Here is a 19,306-nt window from a genome sequence, read left to right as displayed (position 1 = left end):
TGAGAGAAGAGGACATACACATAATTCATGTTGCGGATACAACTGCTGTCAGACCATGGAGGTGACAATGAGTGTTGTTTGTGAGCATGAAGTTAGGCAGGTAAAAAAAAAAAGATTTTACATTACTTTTTACTCTGTTCCTCCTACAGCAATTAGCTTCAGGTGCTACTGTTTTTCTTTGAGTGTGTGAGCAAAGTAAGTTAGAGTGTTTAAATGCAGCTGCAGTCTGACTGTATATTAGCATTGTAGCTTTCTCTTCCATCCACCGCATGTGTAGCATTAGCTAGAAGTGATTTTTTTTTTTTTTAGGGCCACACAACATGTGAGAAAACTAACTGTAGATGGACTTATAGTATTAATATAGTTTGAGTTGTGCAACAGTGGATGTCCTTGGAATAACGTTTTGACAGCTATCTTACTGTAGTGTACTTAAAATCTCATGAGTAAAAGATGCTAATAAAGTTGAGAAAAGCGAGGCTTATACAATCACTGCATGGCTGCTGAATGTAGAGTATTCTGGTGACAAAGTTGTTGGGTGGAACATGGTGACATATGCATAGGCTCAATAAGAATGCCGGTCAGAAGCAGAATGGAAATTACAATGTCTATTTGAATTATGTTAAAACTTTGGCGTTTCGAATTTCAGGGTTTGACACAAGAAGTAAACCCCCCCCCCCTGTAAATCTTTTGGACAAGGAAATTAATCTAATATTGTGAGCCTGAACACAAATGAAATGGGAAAATTGTAAAAATGGTGATATAAGCACTTTAAAAGTACCTTTAGAGATTGGTCTTCATAAGGATCTGCAGGGAAACATTTGAAATCGTTCTGCCTAATTTAACAGTAATTAATAGGACAGCAATAAACATAACTTTTAAAAGGTGGTTTGAATGTTTCCATTTACCCTTAAGGGTAAACGGTTATCCCTTTTCGAGATATTTGGAGACAGATGCAGCCGAATAACATACCATTTGTATCCAAACAAGGAATCTTGCATGCCATCTCAGGTGCAATTGAAAAGAAATCATGACTAGAATGGGTTTGGACACAGTGACCTGACTTCATTAGGATGTATACACTGCATAAATCTGTTCTGAAGAAAAATATCCACCTGCTTTCAGATCACTCTGCTAACCAAAAGAAGAGCAACAGAGGCTGCTGCGGTCAGAAAATGAGACCACAATAGATTCAGTGGAAACAAATCAGAGAAAAATTAGAATAATTTAAGTAAGTATTATAATAATAATTATGATTTGGAAGTTCAAAACTGGGCGACATCATCTTGAATTCAGCCAGGAAATTGACTAAACCCTGTGAAATCAATGAAATGCTCTCCAGGAACAGCACAGACTTTAAGAAATGAGTTAATGAAACAAATAATATGAGATATGAGTAAAAAGCCCCTATCATGCACTTTTTATTCCCTGTACTTTTAAATTTGATCCTATTAAAAATCACAACACATGCATCCTACATTTTGCTTCAAGACTTTTAGCTGTTGCATTTTGCACTAATTCTCTCACCTGTTACATTTGCAGCAGTTTCAAAAAAAGACGACTAGAGACAGACACTTTGAGTTCAAGCCAAAGAGAGAAAATAAACTATTATTTTTACACTATCAGGTAAGATATCTGTTTTCTTTTAATGTAGTTTTCTGCAAAAAAAAAGTGGTTTTGCTGTTTACAATTTCAGGAACCAGCCAGAAAGGGCCAGATGTTTCAGATGACCTTGAAGAAATATTGAGGGTTTGGATTAATCAGTTTATTTCAGTATATTACCTTCAACTTTAGCCTGTAATGAAAATAACATGCAAAAACAGAAGACTGCCGTGTCTCCAGACTGTGATCTTACCTGGGTTACAGTCTGTGAGCAGGGAGCAGATGGACAGCAGCACCTTGGAGATGGTGAGGGCGGGGCTCCAGTTGTCCTTCAGGATGTCCAGACAGATCACTCCCTGACTGTTGATGTTGCAGTGATAGATCCTCGTGCGGAACGTTACCTGCAGACAGAACACAATGCTGTGAAGAAATGTGGGATTGAGAAACAATGACTGGTGCATCACTGCTGTCACGTTTTCAAGCAATGCATATCATTTTGTCAAAATTATGTTTATCCTAATCAAAACAAGTGTTTTCTACACCTTACAATGATGTTGATGGTGAAAACATATACTATATTGTCTGTCTGTGCCAGATGAACTGCTCTGCACATACATATGACAAGCTGGAACACTACCCATTACATTAAATATTTAAAGCAACGTGATGCATTTATGACGTTTTGTTGGCAGACGACTATTTGGAACCATCCTGAAATATGTTACAAGCCAAATTATCAACAAGTTAAAACTGAGGAAATATGCTAGTGTTAGCTTAGCACTACAACAAACTACTTCACATTAAAACAGGAGTAAAAGACGTTTATTGAAGCCTGTAGCTGTTAGTGTCTGGTCAGATACATCTTTAGAAACAAAAGGCAGAAAATCCTGTTGAGACAAAATATCTGTCAAAAGAAACAGATGCTGTGGCGTCCTAAGTGTCATTGGCGAGTGAGTCCATATAATACTGATGAAATGTAGTGTTATTTTCCTGCACTTTTAAGCTATTGAGGTTTGCTGCATATTATTGTATTGTAGTATCGGACTGGTACTCTGTATTGAAAATGCAATGACTCGGGTCAACATCAGACACAAGACAAATCCCAATAAGGACATCCCAAGGATTAGCATTGGATGCTCTTTGCTTAAAATTGATAAACAGTTTTCATAAATTTAAAAACAATATTGCAGCTAAGCTTCCTTGAGAAGAGAAACTGATCAGGCTTTACAGACCGGTACTCATTTTCACTTCACTGTAGGTAACTCCGACATTTGTTCAGACCTGACAGAGTTACATCCTTCATAAACGTCCCCATTTTTAACAAACGTGTGTGGTTGCTCTCTTGGGTGAGATCTGACGATTGCATGCGATGCCTATTCTCACCCCAAAATTGGGTGGGAATAGGCACCGTTTGGATTTGGGTGGTTCCGGTTCAGATCCTGGTTACTTGTCTTGGTTCCAGCTCCTGAAGGTATTCATTCTGATTCTGTCTGGAGGAGGGATTGGAGGGGTCTGCATGGTCGGCTGGCTCGAGTTGTTCTCGTGGAGTGGTCTCGGCTTCTCGTGGGTTTTGGTATTTGGTATTATTTTTGGGAGAATGGTGGGGCGCCTTTTCGCGGTGTGGGCTTTGTGCAAGGCTTTTGCTTCCGGTGCTCTTTGCTGCGTTCTGTTCTCTGCTGTATGGCGTGCTGTCATGGTGGTCCTGTGCGTTGAGGCTCTGGCTGTCATGTTTGGGTACTATGGGGCGGACGTCGCTGGGCTTAGTGGTTGCATCGGGCTTAGTGGTTTGCTTGTCGGCTGGGTGGTTCCTGGTGGGTGTTGTGCGCCTGGGGTTGCTGGTTTTCACCGTGTCCCTACGGACATTTGGAAGGATGTGTGGCGTCGCTGTTGCTGTGGCGTTGGCCCGGTGCCGGGCTGGGGGGTATCGGGGATTGGACGCTCTATTGGCTGTACTCCATGGGTTCAGGGTTATTTGGGAATGTTAGTAACTTGCCTTGCTTTGTGTTGTGTATTCTTGTTGTGCAGTGCCGGCCACGTGGGGCCACGCTTTTGGTTGTTGCTGTGCACTTCTGGCTGGCTCTTCTTCGTTGGGGGTCGGCCCAGCCGAGGCGGGCTGGAGAGTGTTGTGGAGGGGCTGCGTGTGGGGGGTGGCTGGTGGGGATGGGTGTGGGAGTGGGGATTGTGTGCTCTTTTTGGATGTGGGGTCACCAATATTTGAATCGGCTGAGCGGTGGAGCTGAGCTGGTTGGTGTGTAAGGGTGGTTGCGGGGGCATGGTGGGGGCTCTCGGCCCATGGTGCGTGCCGCTGGCCGGGGACCTCTTGCCGGGGGAGTTTGTCCTGTCTTGGTGTGGGGTCAGGGGGTCTGTTTTAAGCACGGTGCTCGGTGGCGTCTGCTCTGTTGCGCTTGTGGGTGGAGGCTGGGGTAGTGTTGCGTGGGGCTCTTGCCTTCCCGTTGCAGCGCATTGTGTGGTGGAGGGCAGGATACAGCAGGGGTGCTTGGAGTGGGGCTGTGTGTGGAGCTTGCGCTGTGTGGATGTGTCTTCATCGGCTTTTCGAGGGTGGAGCTCATCTGTTCGGGGGCATGTGTTCGCTATCTGTGTCCTGGTTGGGGGTGGCCCGGTGGGGAGATTCTTGTTGGGGTTCATGGTGGGGTTGGGGGCTCATGGGGTTGAGTTTGGAATTCCTTAGGGGGTTGGGACTGTTTCATTCTAGGACGGCTCTGGTTGGCAGGCTCGCTTGGACCAGGTAGACCCCTCTTTAACAAATACTGTTGGCAAACAAACTGAATAAAACAGTAGTTGCTGTTAAATTTTCTGAAAAAGTAGCATTTAAAATTTCCTATTCCTCTTTGTCTTTACATTAAATATTACCTTATACATAATGTCTAATTACCTGTGTCATAATACAATTTTTCAAAGCTTTAAGGGATACATTTATGGTTTTTGACTGACCTTTTCCCACAACAGGAGACTTAAATTAATCTTAGCGCAGCAATTATATTTATTAATAAAATTTAATAATACCTGTCCAAAGACAAAAAACACAAAAGGCAGGAAGAGGACAAGAAATGATGACCAACATTTTGTGTAGTTTTTCAGTTTAAGGATCTTGTTCTCCTTGCAAGCAGTAATAAGTGAGACAACAGTACGTCTTAAAGCTGCAGAGATCTTTCAGGTCTCTTCTCTGTTTCTTCACAGTACCACTGATCTTCCAGCATCAGCACCGGCATAATGTGTCTGACTGAGGGCTGTTTGCACCATTTGTCAATGTAGTAGCTTGAGGAGGATCCACACAAAAACACAGATTTTTAAAGGACTGCATTTTATCAGGAGTTAGCTCTGGGATTTCTTTTAATTTTACATCTAATCAGAGGCCTACTAATGTAAGTTCTTTTTACAAACTGGCCAACAGAGAGCAGTGTGTTGTAAATGCATGACACCACAACAATGTGTTCTGTTGTCAACAAAAACCGGACTCCAGCACCCTAGTGTCAATTAGTTCGTCCACTTGTAAAAGTAAACACCCTCCGCCAACCGTGCAGTCTCCAGTGGTGAATCATAGCATGTAGGATAACACACTCCTCCCAGAGATTTCAAACAGCTAGTCACCTCAAAAAGCAGCAGGGCACAAAATATCTGATCTGCTGCTCCAGTCGCCAACATCTGCCCCCCTGACCCCGATCATCCGGAGGAAAAAGTCAAACGAGCCTCGGCATTCCCCAAAAATCACACAAGGCAGAACGTTATAAATAACCGTTGCCCCCACCCCCATCAGCTCTGCAGACACAGAGCTCCTCTGTTGACTATAATCCAGAAGCACTAACAAATCCACCTGACGACACTGTCACACTGAGAAAGGACTCAGTTTCCTCGTTTCAAAACCAAAATTTACATTAGAGCACATTCAATAATGGTACATTTCTGCAGTGAGGGGGTGGAAGCACCAGGCAAAATGCTTTGTGTGTGTGCATGCGTGTGTGTTTGAGGGGGACGTTTTGGCTGCAGATCACAATGTGCTGGATGGGGTAAGAGGTATGGAAGGGGACGGAAACACTCGATCCCTCTGGCTACAGAACGCTGGGCCTCAGCCTGTGGGTTTGTTTGAGTCTTCTGTCAAACACAGAGCTGCTGGTAACTCAGAGCACAACAAGCAAAAATGGAGAGCAGTGTGTGTGTGTGTGTGTGTGTGTGTGTGTGAGAGAGTGGGGGGTGGGTGTAGGCCTCATGAAAGGTTTTAATTTTCTTTTTGGTGCACTGAAAATATCTGCAAGATTTTCCCTGACAGTGAGTGTGTTCATCAGCCGCATCCAATCAGAACCCTGCAAACCTTCATCACATAAACACAGAACAGAGCAGAATTATCATGTTTGATTTCCAAATACAACACATCTGTGTCAAAAAGCTTCAGAACTGATTATGTCAAACACAAACCAGATTCCCACGTTCCTCATAAGTTCCAACAAAAGGCCTATAGTTTTTCAGACTGAAATTCCCAAAAGTTTCCAAGTTCTGGACTAGTTTCCTGTCATTTTCCTTAAAGGTTTGCACATTTGTGGGTGTGGCTTGTGGAGCAGTGGTAGACCATGCGACCCATATACGGAGGTTTCAGTCCTCAACGCAACTGTACCTTGTTCGAGTCCCGACCCCGGCGACCTGTGCTGCATAGGTCTTCCTTCTCTATGTAACCCACTTCTTGTCTGCCTACCTTCAAATAACAAAAATAAAGGCCACTTGTACCACAAAAAAAATCCCGCCCCAAAAAAACAAGTTTGAACATCTGTTAGACCTTTAATACCAATATACTCACAGGATGGGTGTGTGGTAATTCAGGACCTCGCTTCTAATATCAGAGACACACCAATGGGAGATTTTGTCTGTAGGTTTGAGTTCTAACCAACCGATAGCGATGTTGACCAATTCTGATTTCTCTTCAAGATAAACTCTTCAAGATAAGACTACCTTCTTTCTGGATAAACAGAAAATTGAACCATCTAAAAAATAAAATGTTTATTGCAGAATAAAAAGATTTCTCAAAAATTGCTCACAGTAACAAAGTTTTCTTTCTGCATCACTGAAAATCTAAGAAAATATTTTTAAAATAAAGTTAATGCTGTATAAATGCGCTTTGGTTAACAGTATCACAAAGACTAACTGTAGTAAAGTAAAACTAAAAACAAATTAACTCAAACTTTAAAGTTTTTCCAAATGTTTTAAGAAAACAAAATACAACTGGAAGTAAAGTAGCATGCGTGATATTTAGGTCAACTTTTTCCAAAGTCTGAGTGAAGGCTGAAAATGCTTCAGCCTCGTCCTAGTGTCAACAAGAAGCTAATCCCCGATCAGGGCCGGTCAAGCAAGAAACCATCTGAATCTGGTCACTGGCTGATTAATTAATTGATTGATTTCATTTAGAATAAGGAAATGGGAAAGAATGGAGGAAAACACACACCTTACTTTGTTTTTCTGCCAGAACTACACTTTGTACAGTGGAAACAGTTGCCAAGTGAGCTGTAGCATCAGTTTAGAACCAAAAAAGTGGAAAAGGTCCAGCCTTGCCTTCTGACAGCTTGTCAGTTCCTGAATTTATCTACAATTCTAAGAAATAAGTCATCTATGTTTATACATTGAAGGATATGTCAAATTGAGAGAAGACTGTTAAGTTGAATCTAGTGCATACAATAGATAAAAATGGCGGTATTTAGTAGGCAAAATTAGGCAAAACTTTGACCGATAGATGGAGGCAAAGTGGTTCTATGTGGAATATACATTAACTGGCATAAGTGATAACTATGGAAAAGCTTTGATGCAAATTTGCAACAATTGACTAAAAAGCAATTTTATCCAGTTTATACAGCTCCTTCTCAAAATATTAGCATATTGTGATAAAGTTCATTATTTTCCATAATGTAATGATGAAAATTTAACATTCATATATTTTAGATTCATTGCACACTAACTGAAATATTTCAGGTCTTTAATTGTCTTGCCGACCTGACTGCTGTCCAGAAGGCCACTATTGACACCCTCAAGCAAGAGGGTAAGACACAGAAAGACATTTCTGAACGAATAGGCTGTTCCCAGAGTGCTGTATCAAGGCACCTCAGTGGGAAGTCTGTGGGAAGGAAAAAGTGTGGCAGAAAACGCTGCACAACGAGAAGAGGTGACCTGAGGAAGATTGTGGAGAAGGGCCGATTCCAGACCTTGGGGGACCCGCGGAAGCAGTGGACTGAGTCTGGAGTAGAAACATCCAGAGCCACCGTGCACAGGCGTGTGCAGGAAATGGGCTACAGGTGCCGCATTCCCCAGGTCAAGCCACTTTTGAACCAGAAACAGCGGCAGAAGCGCCTGACCTGGGCTACAGAGAAGCAGCACTGGACTGTTGCTCAGTGGTCCAAAGTACTTTTTTCGGATGAAAGCAAATTCTGCATGTCATTCGGAAATCAAGGTGCCAGAGTCTGGAGGAAGACTGGGGAGAAGGAAATGCCAAAATGCCAGAAGTCCAGTGTCAAGTACCCACAGTCAGTGATGGTCTGGGGTGCCGTGTCAGCTGCTGGTGTTGGTCCACTGTGTTTTATCAAGGGCAGGGTCAATGCAGCTAGCTATCAGGAGATTTTGGAGCACTACATGCTTCCATCTGCTGAAAAGCTTTATGGAGATGAAGATTTCATTTTTCAGCACGACCTGGCACCTGCTCACAGTGCCAAAACCACTGGTAAATGGTTTACTGACCATGGTATCACTGTGCTCAATTGGCCTGCCAACTCTCCTGACCTGAACCCCATAGAGAATCTGTGGGATATTGTGAAGAGAACGTTGAGAGACTCAAGACCCAACACTCTGGATGAGCTAAAGGCCGCTATCGAAGCATCCTGGGCCTCCATAAGACCTCACCAGTGCCACAGGCTGATTGCCTCCATGCCACGCTGCATTGAAGCAGTCATTTCTACCAAAGGATTCCCGACCAAGTATTGAGTGCATAACTGTACATGATTATTTGAAGGTTGACGTTTTTTGTATTAAAAAAACTTTTCTTTTTTTGGTCGGATGACATATGCTAATTATGTGAGATAGGAATTTTGGGTTTTAATGAGCTGTATGCCACAATCATCCGTATTAAGACAATAAAAGACCTGAAATATTTCAGTTAGTGTGCAATGAATCTAAAATATATGAATGTTAAATTTTCATCATTACATTATGGAAAATAATGAACTTTATCACAATATGCTAATATTTTGAGAAGGACCTGTATATATTGCGCCAATTCACATCAGGTGCCCTCTCAAAGCACCTTACAAGACAGATCCAATTCATATTAAATTCAATGCAAGCATACAGAAAGATTCTAGATTCAGTTACACACATTCCAGCTTCATCCTAGTTATAATACAATGCAGTAAAGGTCAGTTCATTCAAGTGGTAAAATACCTTTAAATAGCATCCAGTCTACTCTATTGAGTTGATAACTTTTAAAACGCTGATTTTTAAACAGGAAGAAACTTCCTGCAGTATCAATGTCCATCTACCGTGACTGACTGGGGGTTATTGTGGTTAAATGTGTTGAAGTAGTTCTCACAAAATAATTTTTTTTAAATTCAAATGGAAAGAAAAAACAGAAGGACAATCCTTCTGACATCTTCAGAGGCAAATCCAATTCCCAGTCAGATTCTGCATATTCTGAACGCCCTCTACTCACTAGATTCTGTATTGTTGTGGGCATTCAGTAAGCCACACAAACAGCCACATTTTTATACCTCATGCTATAAAGCCACTGACCTTGGGGGGTTTGAATGGGTAGTCTGGTGTGAAGGCAATATCCAAGAAGAAGACGCCTCCCTCGTACACGGAGCCGGGTGGGCCAAGGATGGTTGACCTCCACTCGTAGATGTTGTCCCCTTTAGGGCCAGCGCTGTGAAATCAAAACAAAAGATTGGTTAATATGTTAATCATCCAAGAGCATAAAAACCGACATCTTGCTGACAGAGATTTGGAGGAAAAAAGGATCGTGTGGGAAATTAAAGATGAAGATTTGTGGAAAAGCTGAAACCATGGAGGTATGAGGAATTTTAGTTCAAGGGTAGTTTTCAGAGAGTAAAGATTATCTTTTAAAATTTGAATTAAAAGATAAGATAAGATTACCAGAGTCTACAAGATAAGGAAGAGCAACATTTCTGGTATAACAATCCTGCCCAAAACTGCCCACAAAGACAACTACAGTAATGTGGTGTTGGAACCCCAGCCATGGGTTACAACATGGATGAAAATGGACTCGGAACATAAACAAAGGCCGGTATAAACGTTTCTACACCTTTCAGTATCACACTAACCTACACCTAACCCGGCCGAGGAATAGAAGAAGTCATAGCTGACTACCCGTGACGTTGCCGTCTGAACAAAACCGCTGTGATCCAACATGGCGGCCTCTTTCCACGCGGATCTCAGACGTGAACCGGACAGGAGTGGCATAGCGTGCGAATGTCTCCTTGCAGCCAAACTGACATATCTCTTCAACTTGGATCCACAGTGACTACGGTCGAATCCCCGACAATCGTGTGCACACAAAGCTAAGTAATGATCTGCTGTTCGAATACCCAACATTGACTCATAAAAAAGGGGGTAATTAGGACAAGCTTGACTTCTCTTTCTGAGGTTTACAAAAGGCCTTGTCTCTAATTGAAGCATATTCGATTTTAAGGAAACTATAGGCTTTCCTTTGTTAGCTAAAACCGCTAATGGCTAGCGCTGGCCAAGTTAGGAGTAACACTTGACCCGCTGCCATCTTATGAGTTCATAGGCTTCCTTGTCACCAGATGAGGGCTAGTTAAGAATCAGTTATCCAGAAAGGTTGTTGGTTCTTATTCAAAATAATATTTCATTAAATACTGTATGGTGGCGCAGTTGGTAGCACTGTTGCCTTGCAGCAAGAAGGTCCTGGGTTCGATTCCCGTCCGGGGGTCTTTCTGCATGGAGTTTGCATGTTCTCCCCGTGCATGCGAGAGTTCTCACTGGGTACTCCGGCTTCCTCCCACAGTCCAAAGACATGCCTGTTAGGTTAATTGGTCTCTCTAAATTGCCCTTAGGTGTATGAATGAGTGTGTGCATGGTTTGTGTGTTACCCTGCGATGGACTGGCGACCTGTCCAGGGTGTACCCTGCCTCTCGCCCATAGACTGCTGGAGATAGGCACCAGCTTCCCCGCAACCCACTATGGAAGAAGTGGTAGAAAATGACTGGCTGATTATTTTAATATTTCCTTCCTTAAATATTATTGCACTAAATAAAGACAGCTAATTAAAAACCACTGAGAATTAATCATACAGAAGGTTAGTTTTTATTCAGAAAATAATTCTTTGAAATATTATTTTATTATAATAATGTTTTATCTGATGTTGCATCGTAAATGGTGGTTTGAAGTATGCCAATTATTGTCTAAGTTGGTTCCAAGACTAAGATTTAACCTCATTTCTAGATTTCTCAAGATAATCCTTGGTTCTCAAACATGAATAAAATTGAATGGTAATGTTGCATCATCATTTTATTGGCCATCGTTTTTAACCATCTTTGATTCCCATGTTCATATTGTATAGTTAATTGGTTTTCCTTATTCTTTCATTTTGCTTGGTAGTTTTAGTGGGGTGGTCCTAGCATAGTTTAGAGTTTGTTGATTTAAACATGTTTGACTTAGAGTTGAATTACTTTTGTTATTAAAGTCTTGTATTTGAGGAAATTGTGTGAATTTATTCCATGTGTGTGCAGTTTTTCTGTTCAGTAATGCCAGAGCTCGTTTCACCCTTTACTCTATTGTTCTGATACCACCGCCTTATTGGGCTGGTATTCACAGGACAACACTTAAGAAACCGAATTATTATTTAATTAAATATAATCATAATAATAATTACAACATTCTACTTTGTCAGTAAAACAAGATATCATACTCAGTAAATTTTGTCTTTGTAGGAATATTTATGCTTTGCGAAAGCTTACGGTCACATCTGTTACATTGGATGAGTAATTAATGCCATTTCCATATCAGGACCGACCCCCCCGACCCCCCCTCCCATCCTGTTGTTTGTTGTTAAGACCTTGATCTGGCCTGAAGCCAGAAAAAGACCAGGATAATCTCCAGATCACAAAGCTGGTAACAATGAACAATCCCTCCGATTTTATGCAATTACAACGGATGGTGTTTAGTTCAGACCCTCGGCCGCTGGCAGATGTGCAGACACACTGGGCTGCTTTCTCTTAAGGTTTTTGGATCACTGCTTGCTTTTATTAAACCAATAACCCAATAAAGATATTTCATGAATGAGACTGACTGCCTTAAACAACTATCAACAGTCAGGCTTTGACAACAGATCACCCTCTGTGAATGGGAATTAGACATCTCCTGGTTTCTTCAGCGCCAATATAGCAAGTTTAAACTAATCTACTTTACAACTATTTCACAACCCTCTAAATGTTCTGGCTTTTTACTCACAACATAAGAATTATCTGGTCTTTAACAGGGTCCAACGTTATTTAAATCTATCCATAAGCATACAAACACACCCAACAGACTCCACCCTGGCTGAAGCCAAAATTAAAAAGCTGCGAGTGAAAAACTGAAAGCACCCCTACTGCTTTCAAATAATTAAGGACGAAAAGCAGATGCCTCTGTTAAAACAGGAGTTTTGCCTGATTGCTGCTCGGGGGCATCCAGGTGTGGTTACACCAGTGGTTTTCAACCCTGGTCCTCAGGACCCACGGACCTTAAATATTTGAATGGAGTCTCTGCTCCACCACACTTGAGTCAACTAATTGAATTACCTCACCAGCCACCATCCAGTGCTGCAGAAGCCTGTTTATCACCCATTTATGTAAGACAGGTGTGTGGTGGCAGTGAAACACCCAAAACATGCAGGACAGTGGGTCCTGAGGAGCAAGATTGAAAACCTCTGGTTTACACGATGCCAGGATAGAAAGACAACAGCAATGACCTCAGAGAAGCAACAGTTGTTGCCAATAAATGTGGAAAGGTTTCCATTTAACTGTAGAATGATGAGCTTCATCATGGGTCACTGCATGCTTTTATTTAAACCAATAACACAGTAAAGATATTTCATGAATGAGACTGACTGCCTTAAACAACTATTAACAGCCAGGCTGCATCTGAATGAACCAGAGCTAGAACAATAGCTAAGTTCAGACCTGGCATCGTCTGGCCTGGCTTATTCAGATTCAATTAGACCTCCCTAACGGTGACCATTAATGCCCAACTGGCATTAAAATCCATCTTGAGGGATCAGCTCTCAGTTACTTGCTTTACAATCAAATGTCACAGAGTGGGTTGTTTGCTGAGCATTTAACTGAACATCAACAGGTCATTTAAAGTTCCTGTATGCAGATAATTCCGGGACTTAAGTATGTTGTTATTCAGACAACACCAGCTGAGATTTACCAGAAACTAATTTCTGTGAAGTAATCTCAAAACTCTTGATGAGCTTAAATGTGTAGCCTGATAGAGTATGAGAGAAGTAAACATAAAATGTATAAAGTTAGGATTTTCTGAGTTCAGCGTCAGTACACAGACACTGATGATTTAAACTCGAACAAGCTCAATGGCTCGTAAAATCAGTTGGCTGCTCATTGACAGCCATCAGCAACTTTACAAACCTTTTGTCCAAAGTGAGAAAACATGCGACACACCGCCGTAGAGTCAATATTTTCATGTGTTTGACCCAGGATTTACAATACTACAGAGAAAACTCACCCATACCATAATCACCTGATCAAGATAATCCCAAATTGTGTCTTATCTACTTTCATTGAAGAGAATTCAAACAACTTTTTACTGAAAAGAAAGATCTTATCTCTAGAATATTTCCTCAGAGAGCTGTTAAACTATTTTAAAATTACCAGGCAGCAGCGTCTGCTGTCTAGTTACCATGGTCCAGTCAAAGTCCAGCACTTAACCTTACTGAAATGCTGTGGTGTAACCTTAAGAGATTCATGCAGAAATTAATTTCTGCAAATCTTAACGAAATAAAGCAAAGAGTGGGCCCAAACCCGTCCACAACTGATAAAGTCGGGCAGAAAACAACTTCTGAGAGGTTTTGCTGCTAAAGGTGGTTCTATAAATTGGAAAAGCGGTGTACTTAGTTTTCCACACAAAGCTTTACAACTTTATCCTTGTTTTTGTTTCATAAATGTTGACAGTGTGGAATCTGTTGACGTTTTTACTCTAAACTGATGCTATGAATTATTTCACAACCTCAGATTATTACTTTTTTATTTAGTAATATGCCTGAGTGTTGATATGCCGGAATTAGCACAGTTGTACATTTACCTCACACAAAGTCTCTCAGAGCAACTAATCCTTACATTGAAAACTAGTATTTAAAGAGGATGCACTTTCTTTTTACTATAAATGTATGTGTTAACACAAGCCTGGGGAAACCTTGAGCAAAGAACACAGAAAGCATACACAGTTTATTACGTTTATTTAGATAATAGGATCTTTACATCACTGATTTAATTTATTTTGGCAGCAGAAAACGCTGTTGTTTGAATAGTCACCAAATAACTCCATAATTACATGTTGTTGTTTTTTTCTAGGAACAGATGCTGCTGTATTTCATCCAGACAGAGAGAAACATCTGAACCGAGTGAAGAAAACGACCACCGAATAAAAGGATTTGTGGGCGCACAGAGACACATGTTGACATCTGATAGCCAGCAGTTTGAGCTTGTCATAACATCATAAAGCAAAGACAAACCACATCATGAACTACTGCTCATGCTCATGTTCCTACATGATTCTGCTGGTTTTTAACAGAGGTTAGTTAAGAGCAGGAGGAAGTAATGTTTTCCTCATGGTCAGAGACGAAGTGAAGAGATGTTAGGTTGTTTTTTTGGTCCTCTGCAGATGAAAGAAGTTGTGGATCTGGATTTTGTTGACATCTTTTGAGATGCTCATGTGCAGAAATATATGAACCCTGTATTTTATGGCTAAAACTCAAACATGATGCAAGAGAGAAAAACTGTCAACAATCTAACTTGTTAAATTCTGCATCACAATAATAAAACGATCTACTGTTATTTTGGCATCTGATGACTTTCCACATATTAGATAGTGAACCTAAACTTTCTAGAAAGTATTATTTTACTAACTGCTACTTTCCTTTAGTTCATTTCCATTGTATTTACCCATTTGAGATAAACATCTGATCCAAAACATTGAGCCCAAACCAAAGCAGCTGTTATTGACTCTGAAAGCTCTCTAAAGCTGTTTTCACACATGGATGCTGGAGAATAAATAGCCAATGAGCTTTGGGTGTTATCAGAAGTTGCCATTTCACGCACGCAGCACACAGCAGGAGCCTGTTCCTGTCGGGCGAATCTGCTGGGTTTGGTACAGGAGGCAGAACATGATTCCCACTTGTCAGGTATCGGCTTTTGATCTCCCATTCAATCAAACGAACATTTCACAGACATCAGATGTTCCACAAATGTTTACATTTGCAACAAGACACAAGTTAAATACCTTTAATACACCACAAAGCAATGCTTTACAAGCAGTGCATGTAGGGAAACCTCTTCACAAAAGGCAACTTTAAAAGCTGCCATCATGGTTGATCCTTGCTTTATTGCAGCAATCCCTTTCAAACATTTCTCTGCCATCAGGGCACACTCACCCTGCAGCAAGGATGCCTGAAACCTGCTCACAAACTTACGCAGCTACGTCAGCCATTTTCTAACAGCACCAGCCACTCCCCTCCCCTGCCCACATGCTACATTGCATAATGTCAGAAGTTCAAGAGCAGGAAGAATACAGCTGAAGTGAACCTTGTGGCACGCTGCCAGGCATGAAGATAATAACAAGCAAAGAAACTTTAAAATGACACCACAGCTTTTGCATGTAGTGACATGCCAGGCAGGATGAGGTACTAAAATGGGCTAAACTAGAACAGCTTCTAAAAAAGGCTGGTTCTAAAAAGCGGGTCTATAATGCTTTCAACATGGCTGAAATCAGAGACATGAGACCCCACAACTACAATCAACTAAAATATATAATACATCATGCAAATTTAAGTTAAATCCTAATATATTCGCAAAGTGGTTTTAATCTCTCTCTCTGAATTAACTGAATAACCACATTTTTTGATAAATTTAACCAGCCACACCCATTGATGTTAAATGCCACACCTATAGAAGCAAGAAATCAATCTGTCTAGCAACATGAAGTATGCTACAGCATCTCAAAAGCAAAACAGTATTTAAAGATGTCCAAGAGCTCAACAGAAAAATCATTGCACATCAGTCTAGACAGGCTTACGAAAATTACTCCAGCAGTGCATCAAGGTCTCATCCAGGAGGTCAGAAAAGAACCTAGAACAACATCTAAAGAACTGCAGTTTCAGTAAAGGTCGGAATCATGTTTTAGCGATAAGAAACTAGCCAAGAATGGGGGGAAAAAAGGAGTAATTATAAAAATGAAACAATAAAGTAATCTGACCCTTATGGGTTTTAGGTCAGGTGTTAGGTTAAGGGGCAATAATTTGTTCAGATTGGGCCAGGTTTGGATACTATTTTCTTCTTTTAATAAATGAAATCATCTAATAACTGAATGTTTTGTATTTACTCAGATTATCTTTTGTCTGATAATAAAAACTTAAGATCAGAAATGTTAAAGTGGGACAAAAACGACAATCTGTCATTGGGGAAATACATTTTCAGGGAACTATGTTATTGTTTAAAACCACCAGGCAGACTTGCACTGTTAACCCTGCACCCTTGTCACAAGTCAACATTTGCTTGTGGTTGGACAGTTTGACTAGCTGCTCAATAAATATATTTTTAAAGTGGTTAAAGACTGACCACTGGCTCTAAATGACTTTGTTGAAACATTTCCTGCTTTCGACAATACCACAGACACCGTGACAAATATTGACTTTGCTCTGCTACCCTCAAACAGTCCCAAACAAATAACTAACAACCTGAAGTTAAAACTTTTAGTCCCCCTGAACAGAAAACCCTGCCTGACTCTATGGTACAAAAGAAAAAACTCCCATTTTTTATTATTCCAGTTACAAATAAAAATGTACTCATTATGAAGCTGGAAATGTGCACAGATGATTGCAACTTGCATGCGATAAAAAGATAGAGGCGAGTGGGAACAGCAGAAGTCCTCAATGCTGTAGGGTACTGACAATTACACAAGGTCTGAGCATAAAGGCTAAGTCAATAATGGCTGTTCATGCCATCGCTGACTGTTGCTCAGAGACGTGATCGGGCGTTCTTGTGTTGCTTTGTTGCAGCTGGTTTGAGGCTCATTATCGCTCGACAGCCTCCCACTCCGCTCAGACCTTTGGGAGAGGTGAACAGTATGGAGTCAAATAAAGCAAATGTCAGCTCTTCTGAGTGTTTGCAAAAGATTTCAACTGGAGGCAGTGAGTGATGTGGGAAAAGCTGCAGCTCAAGTCTATGGTTCCTTGAGGTGAAGCTACAATGCTCTGATGGACACCTTCAATTTGCACTAAATACTAAGTGTGCAGCACTCTAAAGGTCCCTCTGGTGACGTAGCGGGCTGAGTCCACCTCTTTGATACGAGGGCTGTTTGAATCTCGGTTGCGTCAGGGAGGGCATCTGGCGTAAAAGCTCTGCCTCATCTGTGTGCAAGTTGTAATGATGTACTGTGGCGACCCCTGCTTAAGAGAGCAGCTGAAAATGACTTACTACTACAGTGCGAAAAGTGTGACCTTTTGGGGGAGGGGCAGCACCGTGCTATTCTGTGCTCCACACGGCCAGAGAAACTTTCTCTGACATCTTTTTAAAAAGACGTCAAAGAACTAGAACATTATGATTTACAATTGTTAAAGTGAAACTTTTAAAACCTTAGCATTACCTGATAATGATACCCCGCCCATCCATGCCTGGGAACAACCACTGCCCTGGCCTCATGTCTTTTGCAGCCTCAAGTTTCCTTCAGCCTTTCTTGAAGGAAAGCCTCTTCCCACAGCATGAGATGCCACTACCATGTTTCACTATGCTGGGGATTGTGTTAGGGGTAATGTGCAGTGTTGGTTTTCGGCCACAGTGTTTTGCATGTGGGCCAAAAAGTTCCATTTTGGTGTCATCTGACCCTACATGGCTTGTGGAAAACTGCAGGACTTGTTATGGCTTTCCCTATGCAATGGCTTCAGGTGATGGATTAAACAGTGCTCTGAGATGTTACTTTATAAGTTAACCATGCTTTAAACGTCTGAACAACGTTATCCTTGATGTGGATTTGATCTGCTCTTCATGTTGCTGTTTGTTCACTAATCTTCTGACTAACTTCTGAGGCCCTCGGAGAACAGCTGTGTTTAAGCCAAGATTAGACTGGACACCAGATAAAGGCAACTGGTTGCACTGGATTTTATGAAGGTGCATCAGTGAAAAGGGTGTTAAAAACAAATGTGCACTACACTTAAAAAAAAAAAAAAAAAAAAACATGAATTATTTTCCTTCAGTTTCATAATTAGGTGCTACTTTGTGTTAATCTACAGGTCCTTCTCAAAATATTAGCATATTGTGATAAAGTTCATTATTTTCCATAATGTCATGATGAAAATTTAACATTCATATATTTTAGATTCATTGCACACTAACTGAAACATTTCAGGTCTTTTATTGTCTTAATACGGATGATTTTGGCATACAGCTCATGAAAACCCCAAATTCCTATCTCACAAAATTAGCATATTTCATCCGACCAATAAAAGAAAATTGTTTTTAATACAAAAAACGTCAACCTTCAAATAATCATGTACAATTATGCACTCAATACTTGGTCGGGAATCCTTTGGCAGAAATGACTGCTTCAATGCGGCGTGGCATGGAGGCAATCAGCCTGTGGCACTGCTGAGGTCTTATGGAGGCCCAGGATTCTTCGATAGCGGCCTTTAGCTCATCCAGAGTGTTGGGTCTTGAGTCTCTCAACGTTCTCTTCACAATATCCCACAGATTCTCTATGGGGTTCAGGTCAGGAGAGTTGGCAGGCCAATTGAGCAGTGATACCATGGTCAGTAAACCATTTACCAGTGGTTTTGGCACTGTGAGCAGGTGCCAGGTCATGCTGAAAAATGAAATCTTCATCTCCATAAAGCTTTTCAGCAGATGGAAGCATGAAGTGCTCCAAAATCTCCTGATAGCTAGCTGCATTGACCCTGCCCTTGATAAAACACAGTGGACCAACACCAGCAGCTGACACGGCACCCCAGACCATCACTGACTGTGGGTACTTGACACTGGACTTCTGGCATTTTGGCATTTCCTTCTCCCCAGTCTTCCTCCAGACTCTGGTACCTTGATTTCCGAATGACATGCAGAATTTGCTTTCATCCGAAAAAAGTACTTTGGACCACTGAGCAACAGTCCAGTGCTGCTTCTCTGTAGCCCAGGTCAGGCGCTTCTGCCGCTGTTTTTGGTTCAAAAGTGGCTTGACCTGGGTAATGCGGCACCTGTAGCCCATTTTCTGCACACGCCTGTGCACGGTGGCTCTGGATGTTTCTACTCCAGACTCAGTCCACTGCTTCCGCAGGTCCCCTAAGGTCTGGAATCGGCCCTTCTCCACAATCTTCCTCAGGGTCCGGTCACCTCTTCTCGTTGTGCAGCGTTTTCTGCCACACTTTTTCCTTCCCACAGACTTCCCACTGAGGTGCCTTGATACAGCACTCTGGGAACAGCCT

General features: G+C 41.5%; 1 protein-coding gene across 1 annotated transcript in view; it reads right to left on the bottom strand.

Annotated features, from left to right (window-relative positions):
- The window catches only part of LOC124866411 (ubiquitin-conjugating enzyme E2 E2), a 42,613-nt gene that overhangs the window by 1,936 nt on the left and 21,371 nt on the right, over positions 1–19,306 (bottom strand). The window contains exons 4-5 of the mRNA XM_047362188.1: positions 9,376–9,508; positions 1,853–2,000 (exon numbers count right to left, since the gene is read on the bottom strand). Coding sequence (XP_047218144.1) covers positions 1,853–2,000; positions 9,376–9,508 — 281 coding nt within the window. The remainder of the gene's footprint in view (positions 1–1,852; positions 2,001–9,375; positions 9,509–19,306) is intronic.

The sequence above is a fragment of the Girardinichthys multiradiatus genome, chromosome 3 (genome assembly GCF_021462225.1).
Source record: "Girardinichthys multiradiatus isolate DD_20200921_A chromosome 3, DD_fGirMul_XY1, whole genome shotgun sequence".
Taxonomy (NCBI): domain Eukaryota; kingdom Metazoa; phylum Chordata; class Actinopteri; order Cyprinodontiformes; family Goodeidae; genus Girardinichthys; species Girardinichthys multiradiatus.
Note: the sequence above shows the minus strand (reverse complement) of the source record. Positions and strands in the feature narration are given on the sequence as shown.